The following is a 26,932-nucleotide window of genomic DNA, read 5'->3' on the forward strand; positions in this document are numbered from 1 at the left end:
CGAAATCATAACAAAATCAAAATATCGATTTTATTTTAGTCATCTATATAAACGAAAATAAAATGATTTTATAAGTGTACCTATTTAAATCTATTCTATTCAATATGTGGATGCGATTACATTATTAATGCTGTATAGGTTATTCAAGTTAAAGTTTAATTAGCTTAGTAATAACTTATATAATTCTTATTACCAATATTTGATACAGAAGTTCTCTGTGTACATACCGAGCGAGACGTTAAAACAAAACAATTCATGCCGCGTTTTTGGCTAACGATAATGCGGCATAATGAGAATAAATCTCAACGAAGCCAAGGTAAAAACCATGCAGGGTAGAATAGAAGTCATTCTTCGGATAATCAATTACATAAGTGACCACAAAAAAACAATAATCAAAGATCAAGAATCAAGTTCAATAAACGCCCAGAACGGCGATAATTTATATCGGAGTGAGATTATAAGTTGTAAATTTTTTTTTTTTTTAAGTAATACTAAATATGTAATCAAAATCACAAAAATATATTATAATAATTAAAGAAATATTCCAATAAATTAAAAAAAAAAAAAAAAACTGTTCGCTTCGTGGAAGCGTTGTAGAAAGATGTATATAAAATTAAAATCGCATAATTATTATTATTTAAGCGCTTCCTTTTAATTTCTAGAATCTTCCGCGTTCCTAATAAGTAAAGCCATCTTCAAGGCGCGGTTCTATGGATATCATTAATATACTTAATCACTTTCAACTCTACCCTCCATTCTGTTACCGGAAAAAAAACCTATAATTTACATAATTCAACCCTATAAAACATTTATTGTCAAATTATCCGTCCTAAGCACGTCCAATTCAAAGATCAAACCTCATTTGAAAATAATACCATTGAGCTCGGAGAATAAATATCTATGCCATTCGATTAGTCATGATAATAACACAATATAACCTAAAATATAAATCCTTACTACAAAAATCTTAACATATTTTTTTCCCTCACTTATCTCGCGCTGAGCATGCGACCAAAGTGAACGAAAAGCTGGTACCGCTTAAACTATTATTAATTAATAACAAAATTAATCTGTATATTTTCAGCTGTTTTCGCAGACCAAATTACTATTTGACACAGTGAAGAGAAGACAAAGACTACATGAATTCATAACTCTTCTTTTTTTTCAGTATGGCAATCAGCTTCTTTCGATGCGAATGTTGCCAGTTTCGAGTTTATAAATTTTTTTAGCCCCGTCCGCGTGTATAGTCCCTTATGCTACCAGGCACGAAAAATATATTAAAATCATTAATTACGATATAAATACTTTAAATGAAAAATGAAGCGGAATTAAGTGAAGTTCATTTATATGAAATTATAATCCATTAGCTTCTTTCGACACTAATGTTGCCAGTATCGAGTTTATAAAAATCTTTAATTATTATATTAATACTTTAAATGAAAAATGGAGCGAAATGAAATAAAATTCGAATAAAATGGTGGGAATTTACGGAGACTTTAATGGGATTTTTGAAGAACCCGAGGATACATGAAGCCAATTTGTTTTATCTCCCCCCACTTGTGCACTCTCACAGATGCTAAACATTTAATAAGCCACTGTTGTCACACATTTAAACGTATATAGAGTAAATTAACAACATACAATTCACACAACTTCTCTCGCCGCGTCCTCCACTCAAAAGTTTAGACTATGGCAAATGGCAGATATACATAAGCTTCTCGTGTTAGACTATGAACAAGGAAACACTTTTTTTTAAAAGTTAAATGAATAGAGTCTTTTAATTAGTTCCTTGATGCTTGGCTTGTTTTAACGTAGTGAATATATAAGATATTATTTTGGAGATTGGAAAATTCTAGTTTTATATGGTGCCTTTCTTGATATTGCATTACCTATTATGCATATTGCATACAACTACCCTGCAAATTTCTGCCGTGAAGCAGTAACGGCTACCCCACCCTTCGAACCGAAACGCATTACTGCTTCACGGCGGAAATAGGCGGCCTGTGCGGACTCCCCAGAGGTCCTACCACTAGTGATCCCATATCATCTCATTTCATTTAATTTCATGCCATTTGATTAATGTCTCAAATTAATTATCTTCATTTCATTTCATTTTACTCCATTTTATAATTTTTATAAAAATAAGAATATAAATTTAAATAAGACATGACTTAAAGTTCTTAGTTACCAGGTCCTAAAATCCCTTTAAAAAAACACAAATTTAAATTCTAAAATGGCGGATTGCTAAGGGGCGCCTGACGGCCGTGGTGAGATCATTCACATCTCTTCAACTGTTCTCAGCTGTTTGCCAAATGTATAGAATATTCAATTTCTACCAAAATCCACTTTATTCTCTTTGTTTGATGTAAGAAAGTATGAAAGTTATGACGGTCGAATTCTCTCATAAATCTCAATTTGCATTGGTAGTTTTTTTATTTATATTATTAATACAACTTTATGTAATGGATTGATTCACAGAATAATCTACATACCAAAGCTACGTCCGCAGACAATCAATCACCAGTGTTGCCAGCTCGCCGAAACAAATACCGAAAATATACGATTTATTTATTTATTATTGGAACAAACATTTTATTTACAACGTTATGAAGATTCTCTTCCTGTGCAAGAAAACGCCGACCGCTAACCATATCAACATGGCGCCGGCGTGTGTTGCCAGTAATTGAGCGTGCGTCGGCGCCTCGAGGTACCAGTGCAATGGGAAGTGACGCTTCAACAGCTCTGAGCCGACGTAAAGGAATAGAGCATTTTGACCTGGAAACGGAGAAGAAATGTATTTAACACGCTCCCATTAGCTAGGCCTGTACAGTGCACGACAATAAATATCGCACATCGACCTTTAGAAAGAGACAATCGACTGATTTCGACTTCGTAGAGCGCTATCTCTGTCGCACACTATGTGATGCTTGTCAGTCGACGTTCAAGTGCCTTGGCGTGCGGTCGTGCGTGTTTCATGTTGAGTGCTTAGTGTGAGTTTGTTAACGTTCTCGATAGCGTAAAAGTTAACTCAAATTTATATGGAGTTGGAAAGTTGGAACGCTAGGGGCACTGTTCCAACTGCATACAAATTTGAGTTAACTTTTACGTTATCGAACACGTTAATAAAACTCGCACTAAGCACACTGATTATAATACTATAATCTCATTAATGTAAACAGTAAACAATAATTAATGTAGCAGATGTTTATGGACTCCAGTAACCACTTAACACCAGTTGAGCTGCGAGCACGTTCACCCATTTAAGCAATAAAAAAAAGTATCATTGCACTTTCAATGTCAAACTAAGAATAAATTTAGTTTGAATGAAATTCTCATAGACAAATAATTCAAAAACTCACCAGCGTAATACAGAGGTCTGCCGCCCCACTTGTTCTTCAGATCGACGATGAAGTACAGCACGGCCTGTATGAAGAACGCCATCGATGACGTCACGAGACAGTAGGACACCGACCACAGGTTCTTGTTGATGGGCACCGGGCCGCCGTTCTTCGAGAACATGCAGAGGGCGCCACCGCCGACACCGAACATTATCGACCAGAATATCCAGCGCATTATCCTTGCTCTGTAATGTAGAGAAATAAAATTACATTTCAATAGTAAATATGATGCAGGTCCCTGAAACTGCGATACTTATTATAATTAATACGCTTTTATTAGCTTCAGACGTATGTATGTTTGTAACGGAATATTTGAACATGATTTTGACCCCCTTCAAAACGTCGGATTAACCCGAAATTTGGTATACTTATTAAGGACCGATGACAATTCAATATTAAAAAAAAATATTGTAAAAATTGAAATTCCACTTAACAAATAATAGTTTTAAAAAACTTACAAAAATACGCTTTTATAGAAAATCCTACTAAAAATAGAAAATAATTCATCATATCTGTTCATAAAATATTTATAACTACTGATACCATGCACCCCACGCTGTTTTAACAATAAAATATTTTTTTCTTACACTAGTTTCAATTCTTTTTATTTTTATTTTTTATTGCTTAGATGTGTGGACGAGCTCACAGCCCACCTGGTGTTAAGTGATTACTGGAGCCCATAGACATCTACAACGCAAAATGCGCCACACAGCTTGAGATATAGTTCTAAGGTCTCAGTATAGTCACAACGGCTGCCCCATCCTTCAAACCGAAACGCATTACTGCTTCACGGCAGAAATAGGCGGGGCGGTGGCACCTACCCGTGCGGACTCACAAGAGGTCCTACCAGTCCTACTAGTAATTACGCAAATTATAATTTTGCGGGTTTGATTTTTATTGCACGATTATATTCCTTCACCGTGGAAGTCAATCGTGAACATTTGTTAAGTACGTATTTCATTAGAAAAATTGGTACCCGCCAGCGAGATTCGAACACCGGTGCATCGCTACACACGAATGCACCGGACGTCTTATCCTTTAGGCCACGATGACTTCAAATTTATGAAGATTTATTTTCTATATTTTTAGTGAGATTTTCTATAAAAGCGTATTTTTTTGTTTTATTAAACTATTTTTTTTATACAATTTATTTTTTGTATGGAATCTAGCTACATCTCCCCTAAACTTATATGTTGTTAAAGTTAGGGCATTTAATTATTGTATAATTAAATACAGAAGATTAAAAAAAACATACAAGTCTTTATTTGTTATAGACAAATTGATTAAAATTTATCATTATTTGTGGTTTCTGGAAATTTACAAAATCCTCCATTAAAAATAAAATATAGGATAGGTAATATGTTACTGCCATCTATAAGAGTAATGAGAAACTAATCGAAGCAAAGCCATCTAGTGCCCGACGCCCGTAAACATGTTTGTTGAGTGCTTGAGTTGCTTATCTATAACTAATGTATGTGTATTATCTATGGTATGATGGTAGGACGTCTTGTGAGTCTGCACGGGTAGGTACCACCACCCTGCCTATTTCTGCCGTGATGTGGGCTTTTTTTTATTGCTTAGATGGGTGGACGAGCTCACAGCCCACCTGGTGTTTAGTGGTTACTGGAGCCCATAGACATCTACAATGTAAATGCGCCACCTGCCTTGGGATATAAGTTCTAAGGTCTCAGTATAGTTAAAACGGCTGCCCCACCCTTCAAACCGAAACGGATTACTGCTTCACGGCAGTTATAGGCAGAGTAGTGGTACCTACCAGTGAGGACTGACAAGAGATCCTACCACCAGTACAAGAGGTCCTACCATCAGGGCAAATGAGATGTACCTAATCTATTGAAAATCTATACAAACCTAGCGTGGTTGTAGGCAAGCATGATCCTAGTGGCGTGAGCGCCAGCCTGCACCACCAGCACTCCTGAGAAGACGCCCAGTATACCCTCAGGGTCGTGAGGAACGACGGTGCGGTATAACTCCTTGAAGGTTCCACCTCGGTACAAATGCGCGGGGCCCAGTAGCGTTCTGTTCAAAACAATTTATACTTTAGTATCGGTTCAAATATACGATACAGCGAAAGAACCTCATTCATGAAATTGGTTAAAAAAAAATTTAAACAAGCACAGGGATTTGAGCTCTGGCATAGTCGCATCGCTTGATACAAATGCATCGGGAGTCTGTCCTTTAGGCCACGAACGTTTTACGTTGCCGTTAACTTACACTCACACGTACGAGACGAGAAGAATACTTTCGAGAAAGTTGTAGGTGGAAAACTATCAGAACCGCTCATCCTCCTTTCGTCAATAATCCTTAATGCTGAGGGTCGCGGCCTCCTCTAATAACTCTACTATTGCCCTATAGGCAGACGAGCATACGGTCCACCTGATGGTGAGTGGTTACCGTCGCCCATGGACTTCAGCAATGCCAGGGGCAGAGCCAAGCCTCTGCCTACCGAAATGCCTATCCTGGGCCACTCCTGCCTATCCTCGGCTGTGTGGATAGCAACGTGGACTGAAATATTGAAAGTAGAGCGTATTTGGTCCGACCAGCACATTGGACTTCTGCTTGTGGGCCTTCCTCCGCATACCTTGCCTGTTACCAGCAGATTCTTTAAATTGTAACCTAGTGGCGAAACATTTGGTTACCTCACGCGCAGGCGCGAGCGAAGAAGTCTAGGAGGCCGTGATCCCCGCCATTACAAAAAAAGCATTGTACATTTTTAATAAACATTTTATTAGACTTTTTGGCGGGAACGCGACGAGTGACGTTGTGTGATTTGTTTTATTTTGTCTATTTAGTGTTTCTTCGGGTTTAAATGTGTAATAACGGTCGTTTATTAACTGTTTAGTATCTGTGAAAGTGCGCAAATGTGGGAAAATAAAATAAAGCCGCTGGACGTAACTTCTCGAGATCCTCCAAAAACTCAACTGAAAAAGTCTCCGTAAATAACCACCATTTTACTGAGACTATATTTCATCCCGTATCATCTCATTTCATGCCATGTTTCATATTAATCAACTTCATTTAATTTCACTTCATATTATCATTTTTCATATACCAAAAAGTGATAATGTAGTTTTCATTAAAATTAAAATAAAACTTGACCTAAAGGTCTTAGTTACCAGGTCATAAAATCCCTTAAAAAAATAAACATTTTACTATTTTATTTAGAGCCGCTTTTATTTAAGCGTCCTTTCTTTCTGGTCCAAAGAACCACCCGTACCTATCAATGTATCCTGCAATCCCTCCGGTACAGTTCTTGAGCGAGTGGTTGCCGGCGACCGAGAGATGTATCCCGCCTGGACCGGAGTACCCTCGGGGACAACCGGGAGCCGCTACCGTCAGGGATATGCAAACCTGAAAACATTTTAATTTTTTTCACTTGATCAGGCAAAGGTATCTTAGGACGTACAGCCAAGTATTAACTTTTTCATATAGCTGGACGAGCTCGCGATTGATCAAGATGAGTAAACTAACTATCGAAGTCGCGTCTGAGACCATGCTAAATACATTTAATTTGTGGTACGCGCCTTTATCCCTCAACTGACCACAGAGTACCCACCGTTAAAATGTCTTCAACCTTCAAGTTGAGCAGCAATGACCTTTCAACGGTAGCGACGTACGATTCAAAGTTATTACGACTCGATCAGCTACGAGTGCTGACGCGGCTATCAACTCCGGACTTACGGATCCTCCCGATCCATTAACGGTGCTTTTAGATACCTCAGGCACTGGTCACCGTCCTCGCCGAACCCGTCGCTTACGACGAAGGGCTCGATAAGTAAATTAACCCTCACACAGCCCACTGAGTTTCTCGCCGGATCTTCTCAGTGGGTCGCGTTTCCGATCCGGTGGTAGATTCTGCGAAGCGCAGCTCTTGCTAGGGTTCGTGTTAGCAACGTCGTCAGGTTTGAGCCCCGAGAGTTTACCTACACGTCAAGGAGAAGCTGATATAGCCTCTCAAGGCTCTCAGCTTAGGTAGGAAATAAAATGACTCACAATGCGAGAGAATGGCTCAAGGCGCAACCAATAAAGGTATGATTTTCGTTGAAAAATTAAATTATTATCACTGACCTGTATAGCGACGAGCAGTATGGTAGCGAGCCACTGCTGCCACCCAGTCGCGATGTCCCGTAATAATGAACGGCCTAAAACAAAAACACCGTCAAACTTGCCAATGAAATATATCCAAATATGGAATTCGTCGTGGCCTAAAGGATAAGACGTCCGGTGCATTCGTGTCGAAGCGATGCACCGGTGTTTAAATCCCGCAGGCGGGTACCAATTTTTCTAATGAAATACGTACTCAACAAATGTTCACGATTGACTTCCACGGTGAAGGAATAACATCGTGTAATAAAAATCAAACCACCAAAATTATAATTTGCGTCATTACTGGTGGTAGGACCTTTTGTGAGTCCGCACGGGTGGGTACCATCACCCTGCCTATTTCTGCCGTGAAGCAGTAATGCGTTTCGGTTTGAAGGGGTGGGGCAGCCGTTGTAACTATACTGAGACCTCAGAACTCATATCTCAAGGTTTTTATTTATTGCTTAGATGGTTGGACGAGCTCACAGCCCACCTGGTGTTCAGTGGTTACTGGAGCCCATAGACATCTACAACGCAAAATGCGCCACACACCTTGAGATAAAAGTTTTTAGGTCTCAAGTATAGTTACAATGGCTACCCCACCCTTCAAACCGAAACACATTACTGCTTCACGGCAGAAATAGGCGGGGTGGTAGTACCTACCCGTGCGGACTCACAAGAGGTCCTACCACCAGTAAATACCGGTAATAACCAGTAATGTCTATTGGCTCCAGTAACCACTTAGCACCAGGTGGGCTGTGAGCTCGTCCACCCATATAAGTAATAAAAAAAAAGACCAGACCCAACTCTATCATGGTCCTCTCGCGTGGACGACGGTACCTGGTGTGATGTTCTGCGTTGTCCTCATGAGCGCGCACTCGAGGGCGCCCACGATGAGGTACATGGCGGCGAGGCGCTGCAACACTCCCGGGAGACGGACGTCGGTCCAGGTGCTGTTGGCTGAGCCCAGGACTATCCCGATGAGGGACAGGAACAGCGAGCGACGGACCACCTGTTCAATGAAAATCGACCTTAGAACTCATATCTCAAGGTGGGTGAGAGCATTCACGTTGTAGATGTCCATGGGCTCCGGTGACCACTTCACAACAGGTCGTCCATCCATCTAAGCAATAAAAAATAATCTACAATGGAGACTTTTTTCACAGCCCACCTGGTGTTAAGTGGTTACTGGAGCCCATAGACATCTACAACGTAATCGCGCCACCCACCTTGAGATATAAGTTCTAAGGTCTCAAGTATAGTTACAACGGCTGCCCCACCCTTCAAACCGAAACGCATTACTGCTTCACGGCGGAAATAGGCGGGGTGGTGGTACCTAGCCGCGCGGACTCACAAGAGGTCCTACCACCAATAAACAGATACAGACAACCGATTTTTTTAAACAGTTAATTTCGTTTCTATCTCTATTTTTCGTGTCATCAGTAATACCGACCTGATAGAAAGCCGTAGTCCTCGGCATGGCGGTGCGAAGTTTAGTGTTGAGCGACAGAACTAGGGCCTCCCCCATGGTGAAGGCGAACCACGGGAACACCACATCGGCCACCGTTAACCCATTCCACGTGCTGTGAGCGAACACCGAGTAACCACCGCCGCCTGCGTTCACGAAGATCTGGGGGGAAGCACGGGAATTTGACTCTTGAGTCCTTATCGTCAAATTTTTAGTAAGACAGGTTACTAGATACTTTGAACATAACGGATAGGGCGTCGCTGGAAAATGACGCGCTGACATACCTTCCTACATCTGCGAAAAGTAGGAGGTGGAACAAATATGGCAACTGAATCACAGCCGGATCCGACTAATGACGTAAGTCCAAACTCGCAATCTAAAAGCCCGTTGCGAATAATTCTTCGAATGTAGGAACGCTGACCCTACCACCATGCGGGGCGCTTTTTTTTTATTGCTTACATGTGTGAACGAGCTCACAGTCCACCTGGTGTTAAGTGATTAGCGGAGCCCGTAAACATTAATAACATAAATGCCGCCACCCACCTTGAGATATAAGTTCTAAGGTCTCAATATAGTTACAACGGCTGTTCCACCCTTCAAACCGAAACGCATTACTGCTTCACGGCAGAAATAGGCAGGGCGGTGGACCTACCAGTACGGACTCACAAAAGGTCCTACCACCAGTAATTACGCAAATTATAATTTTGCGGGTTTGATTTTTATTACACGATCTTATACCTTCACCGTAGAAGTCAATCGTGAACATTTTTCAAGTACGTATCTCATTAGAAAAATTGGTACCCGCCTGCGGGATTCTAACGTCGTTGCATTGCTAGATACGAATGCACCGGACGTCTTATCCTTTAGGCCACGACGACTTCAAGCTATCTAGGAAGAGAGTGAAAGAATCCTTATCTTCAAGATTGGAGAGTAACTGGGCCACGGATGACGGTGGTGGACCGTTTGCTTGATACACTCGGTTTGTCCACGACTGAATCAAACGAAAGGATGATCTTCTTCTTTTTCTCCACCTTATCCCACTAGGTGGGGTCGGCACAGCTAATGTTTCTCTTCCATTATCTTCTATCAGTCGTCATCTCAACACTCACTCCTCTCTCTCTCATATCGTCATTCACACACTCCATCCATGTCTTCTTCGGTCGACCTCTTCCCCCTCTACCTTGCACTACCATTTCCATACATCTCCTAGTCACATGCATCTTCTCTCTGCGCATCACATGTCCATACCACGATATGATAAAACTTTAAAATAAACTTCCTCACCATTAGAGCTATGGCGAATCCCCTGAAGATGTCCAGTGACCGCAGCCTGGACCTCACGGGGGGCCTCACCACGCTCACCTCGGTCAGCACTCTGGTTTCCGAGCCGAGCTCGTTATCTTCTCTGCGGAATTATTTATTTATCTGAACAATAGAACCTCTTTAGTCAGTCTAAGATATCGATTTAAATTGAAACAAATAAATAATAATATAAAAAAATTATAAATTTTACTAAAATTTTATTATAACGATCCATTCGAACGCTAGGTTTAGTGTTCCGCAAAATTAATCTGAAAGAAAACTACCCTCGACTTATAAATAAAATAAATTTGAATTAAAAACAGTGTAAGAAGTTTAATGGTTTTTTATGGTAGGCAGCGGCTTGGCTCTGCCCCTGACATTGCTGACGTCCATGAGCGACGGTGACCACTTACCATCAGGTGAGCCGTATGCTCGTCTGCCTACAAAGGCAATTATTAAAAAAAATTGATTTTATTGTAAAAAAAAGCGTGAGGTGCTTCTCAGGATATTATCAAAATAGCCCTTCTACTGATACCATGCACCCCACGCTTTTTTTTATAATACAGTAAAATCATTTTTCTTACACTATTTTTTATTCAAATCTATTTTCTATTTTTAGTTGGATTTTCTATAAAAGCGTATTTTGTTAGTTTTTATAAACTATTATTTATTTTTCATTTTTTAGTTGAATTTAATTTTTTTCCTATTTTTTTTGTTTCAATAATTTTTTTTAATATTGTATTGTCATCAATCCTTAATAAGTATACCAAATTTCGAGTTAATCCGACGTTTTGAAGGGGGTCAAAATCATGTTCAAAGATACCGTTACAAACATATATAGGTCTGAAGCTAATAAAAGCGTATTAAAAAAAATCAAATCCTTACCTGGCAAAGAATCTCGCGTAGAGTCTACCGGCCACCACCCTTTTCCCGATGCCTTTCACGACGTACCACATCGTGGCCATGGACAGGAGTATGAGGATCGTTGTCAGGATCGGGAGGTAGGCGGCGTCCGGTTCCGCCGTCATGCGGGGCAGACATTTGTTCTTTGCGCCCTCGGTGAGATTGAAAACGTATTGTCCATATTCGCCGAACTGATAGGATCCTGGTAAGTAATACGATCAGCTATTACTGGCGGTAGGACCTCTTGTGAGTCCGCACGGGTAGGCACCACCGCCCTGCTTATTTCTGCCGTGAAGCAGTAATGCGTTTCAGTTTGAAGGGTGGGGCAGCCGTTGTAACTATACTGAGACCTTAGAACTTGTATCTCAGGGTGGGTGGCGCATTTACGTTGTAGATGTCTATGGACTCCAGTAACCATTTGACACCAGGTGGGCTATGAGTTCGTCCACTCATCTAAGCAATAAAAAAAAGTACTGAATGGTTTTTAAGCAGAATTCAATTGGAGATGCGATTTAAAAAAATATGTATAGGTATTGTTATTTGTTTTCCTACCTAAGCTGATAGCCTTGATGGGCTATTTCAGCTTTAGCCTAGCGTGTAGGTAAGCTCTCGGGGCTCAAACCGGAAGTGTTGCTAACACTAGCCTTAGCAAGAGCAGTGCTTCGCAGAAACTACCACCGGATCGGAAACGCGACCCACTGAGAAGATCCGGCGAGAAACTCAGTGGGTTAATTTACTCGTCGAGCCCTTCGTCGCAAGCGACGGGTTCGGCGAGGACGGTGACCGGTGCTTGAGGCCTAAAAGCACCGTTAGTGGATCGGGCGGATCCGTAATGACGATATTGTATATTCCTGCAACTTAGTGCACGTCAATGAAGTGAAACTTATTTTGCGGCGTGTAGTATTGTTTTCTTCATTTTTCATCTTTAAATCAAATAAAAAAATCGGTTGTCTGTAAAGTCGGTTTACTGACGATAGTTGAACGTGACAACGTCATAAGAAAATACGCCTCAGAGCGAGGTAACGCCGCACGAGTCATGTTTTTTCGTGCGTGCAGCCGGCTCCATCGAATTATAAGACGTTGTCACGTCAAAAAGTATTTCTCTATTCCAACTTATTTTTAATCTCATCTATTTTTATTGTTACTTAATTATTTCAAACGCTTCGAGTATTTTACGATTAATGTAATCGCAAACGACCGACGCTAAGAAACGCGAAATTAAACCCTAAATGCGGTTCTAATTATTATTATTGTTCACGACTCACTAAAACCAAAGTAAACACTACATATACAATATTAATATAAAAAATATATACATAAAGAAAAAAAATCTAATATTTAAAAAAAAAAAGCATGCCCGCTGAGTTTGTTGCCAATTCTTCTCAGGACGGAGGCTAGTTTTTGTGAATTGGCGGTAGTTCTTTTGACGTTCAACAATTAGTATGTACTTTCATTTATTTTGAATAATAAATAATTTTTGATTTGATTAAACGTATGAAGCTGTTTCGTTTACATTATATATTTAATTGAAACATTAGTATAGAATGACTGCAGGTGGTGCAATAATTAGCGCTCCTGACTGTCCCGCCGAGGGTCGCGGGTTCAATGCTCACATCGGCCTAAGCATATTTAGTATGGTTATCAGTGTCCGGTACCCATAATGCTTGTTTCATTAATACAAAAGAACGTATCCAATGGTTTTTACGATTGAAAGATCCAATTAAACATTTCACGTTACAATTCGCTAAGATTTCACGTGCGACAACCGCTTTTTTATGTCTATCAAACTAGTTTTTCGCTGTTCAGCATTTGTATGTAAAGTATTCAATCTCATTTTTATATCGACGCTTGAAAGGCAAACGTGAGTAAGCGACAATAAGTGCTTTATACAATGATAGGCAATAATTATATTCGATGCGCAAAAAAAAAATATATTTCTAGGTCTATTAAAATCATTTCAATCCTACAGCTAGATTCGTTAAAATAGAATTTTTTTTCAGGTATTTCAACTTTAAATTAGTCTACTGTAAAGTTCACGCATTGTCGTTTAGTCATGTTTGCCTTTCAAGCGTCGATATTCACATCTCCCTAATTCCTAAGATGATTGATTGGTTATAGTAAGAAGAGTAAGAAGGCGGTTATCGTAATGCAATCGAGGTTTTAACCACAAAAGCAAGGCTAGAAGCATTCACTATTATCTACTAGGCGTGATTAAGACGAAAGCGCCACGTCTTCATCTTCTAGAGAATTTTTTGGCTGGTCTAGGGGACTATTTCAGGTACGTCCGAACTGTAGATGAGCTCACGGGCTCAACCTGAGAGAATTTGCTAACACTAGCCCTAGCAAGAGCAGTGCTTCGCTGAATCTGTCACCGGATCGGAATCGCGACCCATTGAGAAGATCCGGCGAGAAACTTCAGAGGACTTTTTAAATCTGCCATACAGACGCCTCATTCGACAAATGTCAGTGACCTGTTTGATTCGGCTCGTTGCAACAGAATACTCGCGAAACAAGTTTGCCAACGCCGTGGAAATATTTGCATAGATTGCTTTTAAAACTAGTATCAGGCGTGCGCATTCCTGAGAGAGCTGCTTATAGATTGTACATAAACAGTGTAGGTAGGTGCAATTTTATGAGGGAAACTAAAGATACAATGTATTAACGCAAACAAAAGACAGGTAAATAAAAACCAGACAAGCCATATCAGCGCAACACATGAGTAGATAGTGAACAAAAATAACTGAAATGAATGACTTGAAATTTACAGAAAGGTAATAAATAAATAAAAAACTCTGCTAATACAAATCGCCTGTACCTACCATACATGATCTATGAGCAAATGTATACGAAGCATATTTGTTCGTGCAGTGGACAGTTGGAAGTTAAACGCTTTGCAAGCGCATAAATTATGAATACGTTTTAGTTTTAAGTGCACTCCTCACGTATCCAGTTTCAATTTTAAATGGATATTGAAACAGTAATAATTTACTCATATTATCACAGCAGAAAATGAACACATAAACAGTTTTATAAATAAACAATGTTTTATTTGGAAAGTAATGTCTCGAATGGTGGATTTCTTTGGACACGTTTCGAGACGAGATGAGGGGTTCAAAGAACGCCTCGTTGTACAGGGAAGGGTAGATGGTACAAGACCACGCGAGAGGTCACAAATGTGGTGGACTGACCAAATTAAAATTGCTAAACTGGTCTAAAGGAAACGAAATGAGTGCAGTAGAATGGCCTCGAGCATGGGAAGTGGCAGGACATCATGGGACGCGTCAAGTCTGCCCCCTCCAACACTACATCATGATCACAGCCACTCAGTCAAGAGTGACACGATTGAAAAGAAGTGGGGGTTTAATTTTTTTACAAGGTATTATTCCTTCATTCTAAACTTCATATATTATTAGAACCATTGGTACCTGCCTCTGAGATTCAGATACCAGCACATTCAAATCACTAGATTCGAAAACACCAGGCATCTTATCCTTTAGGCCACAACGATTTCATCTCATCAACTACTATTTCATAAAAACTCAATCAAAACGAAAAATCTCAGATAATATCAGAATCGAGATGAAAACTAGAATTGGACACATTCCAAAATTCACCAATAATTTACCATGAAAGAATAGCTTTTATCAAAATAAAAACAGGCATAATCTCATTTGCATAGCTGCTGGAGAAGTTGTTGATCTGTCTACATTAGGTACAGCTATGCTATTCTTGCTGTGAAGCATATCCAGTGGGGTGAAAGTGAAATCATATGCATTATACTTGTGACTTGGACTTATACTTGGAAAATGGGTTGTATATTCAAACAAATTTTTCATCAACTTCTATCCTATTTGTTATTTGTTGTTGGTACCCCAAACCTTCTTTTTTCAGATGGTGCTTTGATATTTAATAAACTTAAACATGGAATAATCATTGAAAAACCATCCATGCATCTAAGTCCCTTCTGTGATTCCACAAACATAATATGCAATTGAATATTTTTTTCAACTTTAGTTACACAATTCCTACCCTATTTTTGTTTTATATATTCAATTGTGTATTAATATACATTAAAATAATTATTAATTATATACAATACAGTGCCAGTAACTAAAATGTGATTGTCATACAGATAGAAATGGGTTACAAAAAAAATTAACACAAAGATAATAATATTACACAGATGTCAAACTTTTTAAAAACAATATGTATTTAATTAGAACATTGTTGTGACTCATTCCGATTTGCAATTGGCAATACCCAAAAGGTTGTATTTCAAATTTACATTCCACACATGTGTTAAGAAAATATGTGTCAATCATAATTATTTTTGTATTGTTATGAAAAAAAAACTATAGTTTAGTACATACTTGCCACATGTACTTTATTTTACCTAGTACCAAATTTTTTTCATTGTTCTACAGATGCTTTTACGGCCCACTTAGATCTGAGTAAATGCTAAAATGAGTGACATCACAATGTAAGTGATTAAGGAGAGAAATTTTATTAAAGTATCAATTGTTTATCTAACCCATATACCACACCTATTAAGGATTTTCTTTAAACATCAATATTGTCTTTCTGAAACTATGCATACATATTCTGTTCAATTTATTTAAATAATTATAAAAACACAATCTATCCAGTATCAGCAACAAAAAATGCTTGTCTGTACTTTAAATTGGCACCCAGATATCTCAAATTACTAACTTCAGATATTGCTTTAAAAAGAAAATTCCAGTTAACTTTTATTTGCCAATGACTAATTTGTAGTATTTGTAATTAGAACAATGAATAACTTATAACTCTTACTAAAAAGCTCTTAGCCCCGGATTACATAGGAACTTAAGCCTATAGATACCAGAAAGTGAATTGCCTAAAAATGTGGTATAATTTTCGATTTTACAATCTGAATATCTGACCTACAATTTGATTGCAGAGGCAGGATTCTGGTACCTACTCCTGCAGTCTTACAATATACCCTACTACTGCAAATTTACAATTCCTATTACTAATGTTATTCTTTCATTCCACAATATATCCTCCTTAACGGCAAATTAACTAGAGCTTTAGTTTTTTTTTTTTATATGAAAAACAAGAATTAATTAATTAATGGCTTAATTTATGAATTGATTTCGCGGTAAAAACGACAAACTAATATGACGATTAGTGACTTTTACAGGCTGCAGCCATGTCAATGACCTCATTTCGAAAAAACGCAATAACGTTTCTTCCATACAAAAACATAATAGTATTTACATTCTAAATATTTTTCACTAAAGCATCTTCGTGGCTGTTTGTTTGTTTACAAAATGAATCTACTGGCCTTATCTGAAATTCATTAGCTCGAAAAGCAAACAAAGAGTAACTTTAATTTTATACCTTTGCATATTATTCCACTGCTGTTTTTCAGAGCGTAGAGCAGAGTGTCGGAGGTGCGGACTATAATCGGATCAGAAATCGGGAACGTTGCTGTTGGCAGCAATTTGCACCCATCACACTCCGCATATTGGCTCCATATAGTAACTTCTTGATCGGTCAAAATACTCAAACACGCTTGGTCGTAACGCAACGTAGCACCGTTGCACTCTCTAATAAATGAGCCGACATTTTGAAAACCGAACCCCATTATTAAAAACACATTCGATATCTTTATTTAGTTTTATCTTGTGATATTATGTTTTTTAATATCAACTGAAAACACCTTGAAAATATTAACTCGAAATGTCAACTTGTGAGTGAATCATTTCTCATCTGTCATCATAAAATGCTAGTGATGTTCAACAAACATCGATCTATCGAAATATAGATTGAAGTTAGTCTATCCATCGAACTAATTCGATTTAGATAATATTTTTTAAATTTAAAATTCATTCATAGGGAATGGTGTTACTCTATGAAATCTTATCACGTCAAATCACTATATTTCTGCTCGGGAGCATTAAAAACATTGAAATTTTTATTTGATGCATTGTAAAGACTTAATGCCACGATTCGAAGCTTCTTCTTAAGAGAATAATCGATTTATTTTCCGCTGGAAATCAACACGCGTGCATACAACTTTTGTAAAAGTAATAGCGTTTCCTTTACATTTAAGTTAAGAAATTTTAGGACAGTAAGACTTAATTTTTTCTTGCATGCATTTACTTTCTATAAAATATCAAACATCAGTTGCCTCGTTAGCTTTCCATAAAAAGTAATTATGCTTGGCCTTAAGTACAGAACCAACTCAGACGACGGGGAAACGCAAAGCCGATGTCTTCCTTCGAATCCTCCCGATTCACTCTCGGTGCTCTTAAGTTCTCCAAACACCGATCACCGTTCTCATCGAATACGACGAAGAGTTCGACGCGCAACCCAGACCATAGACACAGCCCACTAAGTTTTTCGCGATTCCGATGCGATAGTAGATTCATCAATGCACTGCTCTTATTAAGGCCAGTGTCTAGGTAGAAAGTTCTTTCAGCTTGAGCTTACCAACAGTTCGCATGTAGTTGGAATAGCCCCGTCAACGATTTTTTTTGAAAAAAAAAAAAAAAAAAAAAAAAAAAAAAAAAAAAAAAAAAAAAAAAAAAAAAAAAAAAAAAAAAAGGCTGTCAACGATTAGGTACGGGAAAAAGACAGGTGAATGAAGTTAGCCCCTCAAAAAAATTTTTTTTTCCTATTTTATACTTATTTTCTATTAATTCGTTTGTTCATCATTTGTTCATGATTGTTCACTGTTAATAATTGTTTGTTCTGCATTTATTTATTTAAAAAAAATATTTAAAAATATACCTACAAGTTAGCCCCTCTAATGCAATTTTTAATATTTTTTCATCCTTAATGACTCGTAAATATTCATTTTCGATTGTTCTTATATAAAACACGTTTGTTCTCTTTTGAAATTGCTCGTTTTTTGTTTAATTTACTATTTTTATTAGTTGAATAAATGTATGCAAAATGTGTACTGCGCATGTGTCAACTATAATGCCTAAACTTTCTACGCGGTTTTAATCGTGAAAAAAAAAAACAAATATGAATCCTGAAGGAGCAATTAATTGGTATACAGTTTAATTAAAAAAATTAAAAAATAAATAAATGAAATAATGTGCATTGGCGTTAAGTTACACCAAATACATTTTTTCCATCCTCTTACCTATCGTATTAAAATGTTATTTTACTAATGTTAGGAATATAATTTCGACTGTGTAAAAAAGTTATTATAATGTATACCTATATTATCTCTTGAAAGATAAATAATGAACATATTTACTTATTTGTTTATATTACCTATGTGAACTCCCTATCTTTTTTAAACCTTCATAACGATAAGTAGGAGGATGGAAAAAATGTATTTGGTCTAATTTAACGCCAATGCACATTATTTCATTTATTTATTTTTTAATTTTTTTAATTAAACTGTATACCAATTAATTGCTCCTTCAGGATTTATATTTGTTTTTTTTTTTCACGATTAAAACCGCGTAGAAAGTTTAGGCATTATAGTTGACACATGCGCAGTACACATTTTGCATACATTTATTCAACTAATAAAAATAGTAAATTAAACAAAAAACGAGTAATTTCGAAAGAGAACAAACGTGTTTTATATAAGAACAATCGAAAATGAATATTTACTAGTCATTAAGGATGAAAAAATATTAAAAATTGCATTAGAGGGGCTAACTTGTAGGTATATTTTTAAATATTTTTTTTAAATAAATAAATGCAGAACAAACAATTATTAACAGTGAACAATCATGAACAAATGATGAACAAACGAATTAATAGAAAATAAGTATAAAATAGGAAAAAAAAATGTTTTTGAGGGGCTAACTTCATTCACCTGAAAAAGACGATTAGGTCATACTACTATTACTATCGGCCCATAGATATTGGACATAAGCCTGACCCAAGACTCGTCATAACGACCGGTCCGGCGCTTCCTTCATACAGTGGATCCCCGTGACCTTTAATAGGTCGCGGTTCCACTTTGTGGGACTACTGAGGGATAATTAAAAGTCTATTATTTTACTTTACTCATAAAAAACACTTCTCTGTCCTCCATTAAAGTAATAATGGCCCAGATAAGTTTTTAAACTAATTTAACATTGTTAGTCATGAATAAGTGTATTGCGCGCAAAAATTATATTATATAGGTATTTTGTGTTTTAATGTTGAGATTGTGTATTCCATAGATTACGCTTAGAAAAAAAAAGGTAACTATTCTAAATTACATCAGAGATAAACCAAATCGTTAATAAGTACAAAAGGGAATTACGAAGATCAAAATCTTTAAACCTAAGCTGGTAAACTAAAAGATAATAACAATAACTTAATTAGATATTTATACAATTTTTGTTTGATATCTTCAGGCAACGCCACGGATTTTACTTCTTTGTCTTTGTTGACTTCAGCGTACCATGCCGAGAGCAACGATGGAGGTGGCATAAAGAAGTTCCAAATCTTGTTCGGCATTGTCACAATAAGAGCACAATAGGGGCCTTTGAAAAACAACTGAAAATAGAAAACAAAATATTTACCTTAAGTAAACATTAACAGGTGGTAGGACCTCTGGTGAGTTCGCGCGGGCAGGTACCACCGCCCTGCCTATTTCTGCCGTGAAGCAGTAATGCGTTTCGGTTCGAAGGGTGGGGCAGCTGTTGTAACTATACTTGAGACCTTAGAACCCATATCTCAAGGCGCATTTACGTTATACATGTCTATGGGCTCCAGTAACCACTTAACATCAGGTGGGCTGTGAGCTCGTTCACCCATCTAAATAATGATAAAAAAGTATGTAAGCGATTTAAAATATTCATCTACAAATTATTGATGAAAATATGCTCTCCTACAGAAATAGCTTTATTATTAATTGAACTGATAATTAGCCTGTAAGAATCGCGTTTAACCCTTCCCTGTGTATTTTTAATAAGCCTTACCTCTAGCACCGCACCGTCATCACATGAATCGACTAAATTAATATCAGATTTGTGTTCATGTATCATGCTGGAAAAAAATAATAAAAATATTATATTTAATCAACGTAAGCTTCCAAAGACAACATTAATGGAACAATACGGTGTATTTTTTAATGTTGGATAGTGTAACATATGGAGGGGTCAAAGGCTATTTGGTTTCAACATTTCGCTTGATACGCGACATTTATTTTTGTAATTAAAGGTCCGTTTCATTTGGTATTAGCATCAACAGTTTGATGTTTTTAATTGAACTTCAATTAAGTTTATGTTCAAGAAGTTATTTGTTATAGTACTTTTTGAAAAATTTAACCTTTAAACGGTTCTCCTGTAAAAATGAAAATGTTGCTTAAACGACCTCTTGGCTTTCACACCTCGATATGTAACGCTTAAGCGAGAAGACGCGGAGGTATAATACTGCTTGAGCTAAAGTTTCAAGTAGTTGTTTATATACATAGTAGTTGCAGTTATGGAGGGTAGAGATAAGAAGAACCGTCTCTGTGTGTAAAAAGTGTCCGTTAAGATCTGCTCAATAAGGATGGCGCTACAGTAGCAACCGGGTAAATTTAAAAAAAGGCGCTGAAAGTTATTAGATTAAGATAGAGAAATAAAAAAGGACGAAAGAACTGTAAGCACTACAAAATCACAAATAGTATGTTATTTAAAGCTGATAAGAAAATGCAATCGATGTCTCCACGTTTTACCACACCAATAATTCTAGGTTATATTGACGAAATTAGTTTGGACTACGTAAACATGTGAGGTCTTGTATATTACACTGTCACTAACTACTCTAGTCATTAAATATATTAAATTTCCTAACTCAGCATACTTCAATCAGTTAACAACTGCTCAATTCATATCATACCCTGTGCATATGCCAGCGCCATTCTGGAGGATTTTTGAACTGTTCTTTAGTGCTGAAAGTGGGACACTTTTTCAAGCTTCCTTCCATTATATGAGACGGTTCTCCTTACCTCTATCCTCCATAGTTGCAGTGTACGCGATACCTCTTACTAATTTGTAGCCACAGCTATCATCGAAAATGAGTATACTTTTTGGAATGTAGAAGTTATTTAACGGTAATTTTTTTTTCAAAATGATCCGTTAATTTTTGTTTTGGAAAAAAAAACAGAACAGAAAATAACAGAGAGTATTCAGATTAGGTAATAATTCTTTTAAATTGGTCAATTTTTTTACAAATCAAAGAACCCCTCTTCTGTAGTCTTGTCGCAGCGAAGTTGTAGCAAATCTTTTTTGCATACTTTGCGAAGGCCAACTTACATTTTATTGATGATTTGCCACAATTGTTTCTGCGCTTCAGCTAAATTGCTTCCATTTCCCGAAGATGATTCATTGGCGTTTTTAGAATTTGTAATATTTGAATTCGAGTCTATTTTTGGTTTGAAACTTGTTAGCACCTTTTGTATTGTGTCAGCTGTTTGGTGTAATACGTGTCTAGAATAAAAAACAAACATCATTACGTTCAATATTTTGATAGCTTTTGTAGGTATGTAAGCGAGAAACTCCCGGATTTTATAAGGGTAGTAATCCATAGACTATCTATAGAGGTTTCCCGCGTATACAAAAAAATGATTGCCACACGCTTAGACAGCTTACTTGCTAGAGAAATAAACAATTTGAAGATTAAATAAAACGTTACATAAAGTTCTGAATTATTAATGTATGTACGACATGCGATAATTCCCTTACAAGTGTGGTGATATTTTATTCGAAAAGCATTAAAAATCAATCGCTTTTGCTGCTGAGACTAAAATACATTGTATTATTAACAATGTATGATATCGACAAGGAGTGCTGGCATTAGTAAAATTAAATAAAAATCAAAACTTCGAAAAGTATCGGCGACTTATCGATAACAATTATAATACACGTCACCAGAACATCTACAGTGTACTTTACAGCGCCCCTAGCGGCAAACGTAGGCAAACGCTCCAACTCCATACAAATTTGAGTTAACGCTTACGTTATCGAGAACGTTAAAAAACTCGCACTAAGCACGCAATTCACTGCTCTACCTGCTTACTGCTTAATGCGAGTTTTTTAACGTTTTCGCTAGCGTAAAAGTTAGCTCATATTTGTATGGAATGGGATACAAATTGCCTACGTTTGCCGTTAGGGGCGCTGTTCCAACAGCATGCAAAATTGGGTTAACTTTTACGGTATCGAGAAAGTTAAAGAACTCGCACTAAGCACACTGAACTATCGGAGGAACGAACTTATAAACGATATTTTTCTAGATATGTTTGTGCAGCTGGTTGAAGGTAAATCATATACAGAAGTTACACTTTTCCCCGTAAAATATTTTTTACAAAACACGAACAAATGTGGCTATGAAAATATGTATTACCTTTTTTAAATAATTTGATTTTAGTATTTTCGCAAAGAGAGTCGTTGACATACTTTAAAATGACTTTTTTATTTATTGCTTAGATGGTTGGACGAGCTCACAGCCCACCTGGTGTTAAGTGGTTACTGGAGCCCATGGACATCTACAACGTAAATGCGCCACCCACCTTGAGATATAAGTTCTGAGATCTCAGTATAGTTACAACGGCTGCCCCACCCTTCAAACCGAAACGCATTACTGCTTCACGGCAAAAATAGGCAGGGCGGTGGTACCTACTCGTGCGGACTCACAAGAGGTCCTACCACCAGCAATTACGCAAATTATAATTTTGCGGGTTTCACTTTTATTACACGATGTTATTCCTTCCCGTGGAAGTCAATAGTGAACATTTATTGAGTACGTAATTCATTAGAAAAATTGTTACCCGTCTGGGATTCGTACCGGTGCATCGCTCAACACGAATGCACTGGACGTCTTATCCCTTAGGCCACGACGACTTCAAAATGATGACTACATTTTCATTGTACTATTTTGTAGTCACAATCGATTAAGATATTAATGTTTGAACATTAAATACTAGGTACGTTTAGTAATTTATTAAAGCTATTAATTGAAGTTTCAGCTTTGAAACGTGCATGGCCTAAAGGATAAAAAAAAACAGAATAATATTTTGAAACAAAAATGGAAAATAAAAAATTTATGTATTTAACTAAGGCCTATCAAAATGTACTCCCATTAGGTCATTTCTACCGCGAAATATATTGTATTTATTTATTTCTTATATGAATGGCGTTAAGTGGTTACTCCAGCCCATAGACATTTACAATCTAAATACCGCCACCCACCTTGAAATATAAGTTCTAAGCTATAGTTACAACGGCTGCCCCACCCTTCAAACTGAAACGCATTACTGCTTCGTGGCAGAAACAGGGAGGTGGTACCTACCCGTGCGGACTCTTAAGTCTTTCTTAAGTCTTAAGGACTTTAAAGGATTATTTAACGAGACTTTAACTTCGTTAACTTGGATGACAATATTCACATGATGATGTCTAAGAGCTTGGGTAACACTGGGTATATCATGTGCTCATCAACCCACCCAGTATTTAAATAAATGTGTTATTGTACTTTGATTGATTATTACGAAGCGTGAAGCCAATTCTAATTGTAATAAGGTTGAAAATTGGATAAAGTATTTAAAAATGTCTAATAATCGCGACCTCAAGCGGCTTTAATCGCGTTCATTCTTGTCAACTTATAAATTTTAAATGAGTACAAAATTACTTACTCATTAATAAGATATCCGTTGAGTGAATAAAATTGGTCAGTTTTATTTTCATTGGCGTTTCTCAGCGTCAACGAATTCCAATCATCTTTCAAATTCAAAAACCAAACGTCGCCATTTTCGTATGCAATGGCCGGCACGTCATAGTCGTAATATTCGTTCGAGTCTATACGAATGTCGTCAAGGTCATTGTAATCAAAATTATCGGCTATATTAATATTTTTTCCCGTAATTAACAAGAAATAGCATGATAAAATCATTGATCGAAACATATTCGTCTGTACCTCTTGTATACGCCACTAAATTAATAGTGTCTTGTTTTTACATTGGCTAATAGCTAATATATTTGAATTTTCACACTTGTGTAAATAAATGTTTGAGCCAGTTTTATTTAATCAGGCATTCATTAAATTGGCTTCTTAAACAAAAACGTTATTCTAAGTAACACTTTTAGGATGTATTTTACGTTTGCATGGCGTAGTAATGAAATTGTTATTGAGAATTAATCTATTGTTTGAATCCTAAAGCAAATGTTTTTTTTTCTGTTTTACTTAGAGCCTCAATCTTGTTCATTGGCTTGTACCACAGTGAAGAATTTCATCATGTTTTAGAGAAGTGGTGTTCTATAAGACCCTTTATTATTATCTACTACCGGATCGTAATCGCGACCCACTGAGAAGATCCGAGAAGAAACTCATTGGGTCTATGAGATGGTTCCCTCTTCGAACTCATGTGACCAATGAATCACTCACATTCGCTATTTTGTGCTATAAAATATGAAAAGGTTTTTTCATGTTTGATAGTATTCTTTTTCTTTTTCTCCAGCTTATCCCACTAGGTGGGGTCGGATAGTAAGCATTACTATTCCACGACACCAAATTTATTTATTTATTTATTTATTTAATTAGTCTACTTACAAATTAACAGTATAAACCAAAACATTTGTAAGGTATTAATAATTAGCTTAAGTAATTCCTGACAACAACAATAAATCGCTGCAAACCATCATGGAATATATCCATTTCCGGAGTATAGGCTAGCAAGCCATTGAGTAGCGAGACAGCACGATGCGTCGGGGAGTTAGCGGTGTGCTGCGTACGCGCGTGCGTAGTACTAAGAAGCTGCCGCTGGCGACGCACCCCTCCACACATACATCCGCGCATGTAGCCATCAGGCACATATAACGACACTGATTCCAGTGCAGTGGAGTTATCAATTTTGTTATGCAATAGCTGATAATAATGCACCATAAGAGTCATCTTCCGTCTGAGCTCAAGAGTATCTAATCCGACCATACCAGTCACATAAAGTGATGGATACAAGAACGGATAGTATCCATACATTTTCTTGAATAGGAACCTGCAAAATTTTTTATGTAGTTTTTCCAGCATTAGCTTTTGAACTGCTTCGCGAGGATCCCACACGAGTGCGTTATGTTCAAGACTACTTCGCAAATAGGCATCGTACAGCATAACAATCACACGATGGCCTACAAAGTCGTGCGTCTGACGAATTATGAACCCGAGCAGACCACTACCCCTTTTACATATATTTTGTATGTGATCTTTGAACGTTAGCTTGGAATCGAAAATAACTCCCAGGTCACGCATAACTGCCACATGATTCAAAATGCCTCCAGATAAATGGTATGGAAACAACACGGGCGACCGTGACCGGCTGTAAGCAACGACCTTGCATTTATTAGTATTAAAATGCAAGCGGTTACGCTCTCCCCATTCTGCAACCCGAGTAATGTCGCGTTGCAAAGCATGGCGCTCAGCATCACACCCGACCCCAACGTACAGCTTAAGATCGTCAGCAAACATAAGACACTTGGTCCTCTCACTGAGAATAGAAGATAGATCATTTATCATGATTAAAAACTGAGTGGGACCAAGGGTACTACCCTGACTGACCCCTGATCTTGTAAAATAAGTTTTAGATTTGAAACCCGCTAACTCAACATGCTGAGACCTATCAGAGAGATAAGAAGAAAATAATTTGAGGAGTTTTGGGGTAAATCCGAATGAAGCAAATTTCATCAACAGTACGTCATTATCGACACGGTCGAAGGCTTTTTCAAAGTCTAAGTATACAGCGTCGACTTGTTTCCCTGCATCCATTTCAGCAGCAACATAGTTGACGAAATTAATATGGTTAGTTGCTTCCACGTAGATGGATATGTGGACATTTGGAGTTAGAGATTATAAATATGTAGTAGTGGTACACTAAGCACACTTATACAATCCTTAGCCAAAAAGGAAGGGATACGATCTGGACCTGATGCGGAGAACGGCTTAATGCGCTTCACAGCACAGCGCAGGTCGGAATTATCTACAGTCAATAAAGCTACTCGAGCACTGGAACAAAACTGTGATGTTATTGCTGCACTATGCTGGGCCTCAGTTGGATCTAATTTGCGTTCATCGGCTAAGAAAACTGAACTGAAGTAAGTTGCAAATGCATCTGCCGCGTATTGTCCTTCCACAGGTTTTCCCAAGTAATCATAATATTTATTACAATTATGCCTACTTTGTCGCTTATCTTTAATAAACTTCCAAAATACTTTTGGATTATCACCGATGTCTCTCTCTATACTCAACAAATATTTTTTATACGCTGTCTCCATCAGATATTTTATTCTACTCCTATAATATTTAAACAATTCTAAATTTACTTCTTTTCCCTCAGCTTTGTACCTTTTGTGGTTAAAATGTTTGAATCTTAAGTTTTGTATTATTTCGGAAGTAAACCAAGTTGGGTATTTATTGGTTTGATTTGTTACTATACAACGTTTGGTCGGCACACAGTAGTCGAATATAGAGTATAATTTGTTATAAAATGTATTAAGAGCGATGTTGACATCCGTCTCAGAAACAATGTCACTCCAATCAATCTCAGCAAAAGATGCATATAGTACATTAATATCAGCTTTACGAAAATTCCATTGGAAGCCGCGATCCAGTACGTAGGCTGGATCGGATGATAGGGGGAGGGAGGGCATGCCGGCGCCGACACAGCTCCGCCTGCTAGGCCATCGCACGGATACTTCAAGCGTCGGATGATAGCAGTCCTCCGGCACGAGAGCACCGATTCCCCTCACAACACAGACACGCTCTCTGTGTAGTCCACTCAAAACGAAATCCA

General features: G+C 37.5%; 3 protein-coding genes across 3 annotated transcripts in view; 1 reads left to right on the plus strand and 2 right to left on the minus strand.

Annotated features, from left to right (window-relative positions):
• The window catches only part of LOC114247906 (uncharacterized), a 294,552-nt gene that overhangs the window by 4,467 nt on the left and 263,153 nt on the right, over positions 1-26,932 (plus strand). The gene's annotated exons all lie outside the window — the stretch shown is intronic.
• LOC114247854 (heparan-alpha-glucosaminide N-acetyltransferase) lies at positions 809-16,954 on the minus strand. The gene is made up of 10 exons (XM_089735994.1): positions 16,555-16,954; positions 11,155-11,374; positions 10,252-10,372; positions 8,953-9,129; positions 8,340-8,511; positions 7,485-7,558; positions 6,634-6,767; positions 5,268-5,435; positions 3,360-3,583; positions 809-2,775 (listed from the first exon to the last, which is right to left on the minus strand). Exons 1-10 carry the CDS (start codon positions 16,799-16,801, stop codon positions 2,597-2,599), a joined length of 1,716 nt encoding a protein of 571 aa, XP_089592120.1. The 5' UTR covers positions 16,802-16,954; the 3' UTR covers positions 809-2,596.
• Positions 19,174-24,100, minus strand: LOC114247889 (uncharacterized). Its single transcript, XM_028180967.2, has 4 exons — positions 23,789-24,100; positions 21,417-21,590; positions 20,097-20,163; positions 19,174-19,671 (listed from the first exon to the last, which is right to left on the minus strand). Exons 1-4 carry the CDS (start codon positions 24,055-24,057, stop codon positions 19,456-19,458), a joined length of 726 nt encoding a protein of 241 aa, XP_028036768.2. The 5' UTR covers positions 24,058-24,100; the 3' UTR covers positions 19,174-19,455.

Source organism: Bombyx mandarina, chromosome 20, assembly GCF_030267445.1.
Source record: "Bombyx mandarina strain Sakado chromosome 20, ASM3026744v2".
In the NCBI taxonomy this organism is placed as follows: domain Eukaryota; kingdom Metazoa; phylum Arthropoda; class Insecta; order Lepidoptera; family Bombycidae; genus Bombyx; species Bombyx mandarina.